Source organism: Hippoglossus stenolepis, chromosome 18 (assembly GCF_022539355.2).
Source record: "Hippoglossus stenolepis isolate QCI-W04-F060 chromosome 18, HSTE1.2, whole genome shotgun sequence".
Classification (NCBI taxonomy): domain Eukaryota; kingdom Metazoa; phylum Chordata; class Actinopteri; order Pleuronectiformes; family Pleuronectidae; genus Hippoglossus; species Hippoglossus stenolepis.
In genome coordinates, this window is record NC_061500.1 from 4,455,155 (window position 1) to 4,461,703 (window position 6,549).

Consider the following 6,549-nt stretch of genomic DNA (forward strand, 5'->3'; position numbering starts at 1 on the left):
CATTATAAGCCTCATCAATGATGTAATGAAAGCAAACAGTGTGAAAATTGCCTGTAAACAGTTGGATCTGAGTCTCCTGATGAATTCAGTGTCTCTTTTATCAAAGTGGAGGATGAGCCAGGCAGGGAGAGAGGAGGGGGTGAGGCGAGGAGGGAGGGGGGGTGGGTGGGTGAGTGAGGGGGCGTGTAGGGAGGTCCACTTCCAGCTCCCCCTCAGCCAATGAAGGCTTGTCACAGGGGACTCACGTGGACGAGGCGCTCTTAAAACCTAGCTCCTGACTTTTTCCTCAAGTTCAATTTTTTGGGATTCCCTCCCACCCCATCACACCTCGTCCCTTTTACTTGCCAGTTGTGACTGTTTAACCCACTTTACCTCCTTTTTCTGCGGCGAGCAACGCATCCTCCTCCTCTTCTTCTCCTTCCTCCTCCTCTGCTGCTGCTGCAGCTCCCGGACTCTTCTCTTCTCTCCTCTCTCCTCCTGTCTCTCTCTCTGCCTCCTGGCTTGTTTCTTCCCTTTAAAAAGGTTTTTTTTCTGTTGTTGTTCTTTAAAGAACGCGAACAGTTTTCCAGTGTGGACACATGACGAGCTGATCTCCGCGTCCTCCTCCGCAGCCCTGACGCGCGTGTACCTGTCCATGGTGCTGAGCGCGCACCGGCTGCTCCAACATCCCCAGAAAACGCTCCTTCCTCCTGCGGCTTCTTTCTCCTGCTCTGCACGGAGACATCGTTCCAGCAGCAGCCGGCTGAGGTTTGTGAATCCAGATCCGACGGAGTTGATCCTGAAGGAGGCAAAAAATCGATTGTGACTCCGGCATCGATTCCAGGAGGACTCGTCTTTTTTTTTTTGTTGAAGAAGACTTGACCAAAAAGCAGAAAATCGGACGCATGGTCGATTTTTCCAACGCAACTTAGACTGGAGATATTTTCTCTGTGAAGGAACTGGACACAGCGGATGAATTCATTTTAATTGTAGTGTGTTGTAAAAAATATTTTCCCTGGTGCTGGGAGGGGGAGTGTTTCTCCTCTGCTGGATCAACTGAGACTAAAACAACCACTACACCTCCTCCCTGAAATAAAACTTCTCCTCCTGAATACCAAATGGTAGTTTGAGGAGGCCGCGATCGAGACAATGGAGTCGTCCGCCAACGGGTCCAGTTTTGGGATCGACTCGCTGCTGTCCCACAGGCCGGGAAGTCCGGTGTCCAAAGGGGACAGCCTGGTCGGGGAGTGCCGCTCGCCCCTGGAGTTCAGCCCGAGGTCGGACGTGGAGAGCGGCTGCTCGTCGCCTCCGTCGCCGAGGAGGGAGTGCGTGGACGAGGTGGCCCAGAGGCAAGGTCACGGCGTGGGCCTGCCGCCGCACCTGCAGCACGCACAGATCTCTGCGGGGTCGCAGCAGAGGACCGTGACCTCGTCGTTCCTCATCAGAGACATTCTCGCGGACTGTAAGCCTCTGGCCGCCTGCGCGCCCTACTCCAGCAATGGCCTGCCGACCCAGGAGGCGGGGAGGCTGGCCTCGAAGATAGCGGACGACTTTATGGAGAAAATCCACAGCAACTCGTCGTCAGACAGTGAATATAAAGGTAAGGACAGAAAAGGCTCAGACACAGTGAAGGAGCCGCTCTGCTCTGGAGAGGAGAGTAGAGGTGAAGCTGATTTGGCATTTTGGTTTTTAAACTGGACCCATGTAGAAAAAGGCAAATTATTTAAAATCATATACAAGTTGTGTTACTTCTCCCTTTTATATGTTTGGTATTTGTATCCCTACATTTTGATCTGCTGCACATCTTCTGTTTGTTTGCTCTTTGTGCATCTTTGACCACCTTTAAATATATATTTTTAATTTTGTAAAATTACTGATTAAAAATATAGACAAGATAGAATAAAATAAAATAAAAAAGGGACTAATTTTAAATTTGATGTGCAATCAAGAAAACAAGGAGTTGGGCATTAAGTCTAAACATACATTTAATTTCTATTAAACACAAACTGCCAAATACAAAATAAATCAGAATCTATTATATAAATACATATGTGTGTAAATATAATTTTAGTTTGACAGGTAATGATGACAATTTAAAAAAGAGATAAGTATAAATAAATTGATTTAAAAAGTGTAGCTTAATTTTTAATGGTGTTTTAGGCCCTTTGATTTTATATAATAGAAAAAAAAATCTACAAATGAAAATTAGCAAGTCAACTTTTTTAAATAAATTATGAAAAATCGTGAAACACAATAACACCAGATATCTCCTCAATAATTTGACAATATAAAGTATCAGGCAGCCGGAAACCATCAATAAGCAAAGATCTCCCCGCTCCCCTGCTGCATCACGGTCTCGAAAACAAGCGACCTCTCCCCAGCACGATAACTAATGGGTTTATTATTATAATTCTTGCTATTAATTAAGTTATTGTATTTAAAAGTGACGCAGTTCTTCGAGCTTGTGGCAGCAGCAGAGCAGCCAGAGAGCATCTGTTGATGTGTGGGAGGAGAGGGGGAGATGACAGGGTCGCCTCCAGATAAATACCATCAAGGGCCTCTCTGTTTCCAATCATGTCAGCCATAACACACATGTCACCTCCATTGACAGTTTAATGAAGCGCTGCAAGAAACAAGACGAACGCTGTGGGCTACAATGGAAAAAATACTGAATAAAAGTAAAATCTCATTTAACAGCAATATGTAAAAAAAATAGCATGTTTAATGACATATAGAATTTCTAAATTATAATATTATTATTCGGTGTCTTTTATTGTTATTTCACTTTTCTCGTCAGTTATCGATACGGCCCCCCCTCGTCATCAATTTCCTCAACCAGCTCCGTGCGTGTGCGTACGCGCGCTCCCGTGCGTCACGGCGCGGATGGAGATGCTCATCGACGCGCTGATTGACGGAAGGAGCCGCGGGGCCCCGCGGAGCCTCTGTACGGTGGCTTTGATTTCCACGAATCCGCCTCCGATAATATTTCGGGGATTTGATGCAATTTGTCCCCGGCGCTAATCAGATTTGTAAGCGCGCACACACGCACACACACGGCCGCGGTTCCCACTCATTTCCACGGTCCTGTGAAGTTCCTGCGGTCGCGGTTGAAAGGCTCGTCCTTCCCTTGTGGCTCAATTAGGCGGATTATTGTGCTGCTCGGGACGACTCAACTATTCAACTACCAGGATCTCTCGCCTCGCTCGTTCCTCTCGTCCTCCCCTCTCTCTCCCCCCTTTCTCTCCCCTTTCTTTTTTTTATTCTGAGAGAATTGAAGGAGTGTATATATCAATGCTCGCCCCTGACATGACAACACGCGGGGAGAAGAACAAAGAGTGACGGGAGGAGATATCAGATTGGAAGTGTGAATATTGGAGGAGCTTTTCATAACAATTTAAGAGCAAATCAAATAGCTGCGCATCGCCTATAGGCACCGTCTCCAGCGCACTGGTTCACTCTCTGCACATATTCACCTCCTCTTCTAATCTAAAGCAACATGCTGAGGAATATATCATATATTTGCTGTTCCAACACTGAATTGTTTTTGCCATTTTCTTCATCATCAAACAAAATGTGCACTGGTAAAATAACCAAACCTTTGAAACCAAAATAAAATAGACTGAAAAATTAAGTATATTTCAAGTAGTTTCCTCCACTTTCTTACACTTGCATGTAAAAACAAATTATGCAACATAACAGGGGTTTTATTATATATTTTGGGAGAGGTAACACTCTTGAATTTGACCCTGCTCTAGCTCATCTTACACAGGACATGCTGCTCAAAGTATTTTTCAAATAGATGTTTAGTTATTAATTTTCAGCTTTGCCTTGATCCAACTACAGTTCATTTCATATTTTACCATTTCCTCCTGACTACAAACCCTCTTTATTAAAGTGAGCAGCTTCCTTCAGATGGGAAGCTACAGGGCCACGACTGGTTTTAATCCATTTTGAATCCAGGTTATTATAATAGTTGTCTGCAGTATTCAAAGGTTATGATGCTGCAGCTGCACTGATTTATATCTGCGGTCGTGTGTGGAGGTGACACGTCCACACAAGAGGTTGTTCTCAACACTATCAGGGGCCTTAATCCGTCTAACTCCTGTTCCTTTATGTTTTGTGTCATCTTCTCGGCTCCTCCAGTGAAAGAGGAGGGGGACAGGGAGATCTCCAGCAGCAGAGACAGCTCTCAGGTGCGGATGAAGAAGCCCAGGAAGGCCCGCACGGCCTTCACCGACCACCAGCTGGCGCAGCTGGAGCGCAGCTTCGAGCGGCAGAAGTACCTGAGCGTCCAGGACCGCATGGAGCTGGCGGCCTCCCTCAACCTCACGGACACACAAGTCAAGACCTGGTACCAGAACCGGAGGTAAAGACCCTGCTGCAGGTCCTCCAGGGGGGGAGGAGGGGGGAGGGTAAACTGGGGACGCCATGTTTCCATGTCACCGTCACTCTAAAAGGTGGATTAAGTTCACTGAGGCTGCAGATGAGTCACCGCCACAAACCAACATTCATTAGTAATTAATCTGCCGTTTGTTCTCGGTTAAATCGATCAATCAGTTGGTCCATAAGAGGTCACATCGGTTTCCAAGAGCCCGGAGGAAATTTAGAGCAACACCTGTTATAGTCAGCTTTATTAATTGAATGTATAAATAATATAGTTTCTGATAAATCATAAGTCAATTGGTGGTTTGATTTTACATAGAAATAAACGCATCAAGTACATTTACAGGAGTAACTATTAATTGACAGCTGATTAATTGATCTGATATCTAAATGTTGCCAAAGCTCCCAAGGGATGAGTGTTTATATTTCCTTAAGATAACTTTATTTATATATATCTTTATTCATAAAGACAAATCAAATCCTACAGGGATTTTCTTTCCAATTCGTTTGGGACTCCTGAGTTTATTTCTTCCATTTTCCTGCGAAATCATTACTTTTATTCTCAGGATTTATCAGATTAAAGTCATGTGTTTCTACAATTACCCTGCAAACCGAGGTGTCAACTGTTTTTTTCTGTAAATAAATAAACCTCCATGCAGCAGTAAGAGAAACCGTCCTCGTCTGTGTAAAAACATGTTTTCTGCAGTTTTCACTTGAATTAGCTTCAGCATTTATTCGTCTGCAGCCTCGACTCTCAAGCAGCTAAATGACATAAATAAATATAAAAACAACACTTTGGAGTATGAATAATGCATCGTTGCATGTGTGCATATCAATAATTCAAACAAACCACTATATCTACTCAATTATCTTTATTATGAATTATTCACCTGCATGGAGTGCATACTGGCAATCTAGCAGATATGCTTGGGTGTGAATACAAGTGGCAGGTTGGAGATTTTGGTGATTTAAGAAAAAACAGATGTAGCCCTGACTTGTAATTGGACCCCAGGTAAACAGATGGGAGTTGTTTTTAGTGTAGTTAATTCAGATTTATAGATAAACACGTTCTTTCCTCTCTTCCAGGACGAAGTGGAAGAGGCAGACAGCGGTGGGACTCGAGCTGTTGGCGGAGGCTGGAAACTACTCCGCCCTGCAGAGGATGTTCCCGTCCCCGTACTTCTACCCGCAGAGCCTGATGTCCAACCTGGACCCCGGGGCGGCCCTCTACCTGTACAGGGGCCCCACGGCGCCGCCGCCGGCCCTGCAGAGACCCCTGGTGCCGCGGATCCTGCTGCACGGCCTAGGCGGAGGCAGCGAGCCGCCGCCTCCGCCTCCTCTGCCCCCCATGTCCGGCGTGCTTTCCCGGCCACCTCAGCAGCGGTGAGCCGGCAACCTGAGCACGAGCTCTGCCTTGGTTCTCGGCAGCTCGGGACTCATCCGAAGAAATAAAAAAACAAAGACACGAAAAAGATTTACACAAGACGAGAACAAGAAGAACTGATCCGCCTTTCTAAAGGAAACGATAAGAGGCTGAACCCTGTGGACGGAGCATCGGGACTGACACGCAAACTGTCCACGAGGGAGGATTCTTTTCTCTCGTTCCTTTGTTTTTGCATTTTATTTATAACTTATTTATTTTTCATTATGAATCAAAGTATCTAAGTTATGTATTTATTTCAACTTTCAGTATTGTCTACGGTGTTTTTCCCAACATATGAAGTGTTGGTGGCACTTTGACCTAAGGTTCAAAGCTGACTATTATTAGTATTATTGGTATTATTATTATTTTTATGTGGACGTTCATGGCGAACGCTGAAATCTTCCATGACATTTGAATAAGCTGTAGTCAGGTGATCCAAAGCAACAATGACTTCGTCTTTCTTTGTAAATTCCTCATTTGTTTTTCTTTAACTGTCATAAAACTGTAAATAAGAATATTTTGCATTTTATTCGAAAGAGACTGGTTTTAAAAGGAGACTTCTTTTTTTTTTTAGTTTTTTTTTAAGTGCGTCTTTTTTCAGACCACGGTGATCCAGTTTAACATAATGGGCTAGATTAGCCACCAGAAACTATACAAGCGAAGGAGTCAGAATAAAAAATAATAATGATGATAATAAATAACTAAATACGCATTGTCTGAGGGAGAGGATGGACTTTCCTGCCTGGAGCCACACAAAGAAAGAA

General features: G+C 44.5%; 1 protein-coding gene across 1 annotated transcript; it reads left to right on the forward strand.

The window, feature by feature from the left end:
* Nucleotides 1-248: 248 nt before the first annotated feature.
* barhl1b (BarH-like homeobox 1b) lies at nt 249-6,300 on the forward strand. The gene is made up of 3 exons (XM_035184893.2): nt 249-1,579; nt 4,123-4,345; nt 5,449-6,300. The coding sequence occupies exons 1-3, from the start codon at nt 1,129-1,131 to the stop codon at nt 5,747-5,749; spliced, it is 975 nt and encodes a 324-aa protein (XP_035040784.1). The 5' UTR covers nt 249-1,128; the 3' UTR covers nt 5,750-6,300.
* Nucleotides 6,301-6,549: the final 249 nt, after the last annotated feature.

Bases quoted from the DNA above. Each gene is read 5' to 3' on its own strand.
- barhl1b (XM_035184893.2), top strand. From the start codon at position 1,129: ATGGAGTCGTCCGCCAACGGGTCCAGTTTTGGGATCGACTCGCTGCTG. The intron at 1,580-4,122 runs GTAAGGACAGAA...CGGCTCCTCCAG, and splicing joins GTCAGACAGTGAATATAAAG to TGAAAGAGGAGGGGGACAGG. The intron at 4,346-5,448 runs GTAAAGACCCTG...CCTCTCTTCCAG, and splicing joins ACCTGGTACCAGAACCGGAG to GACGAAGTGGAAGAGGCAGA.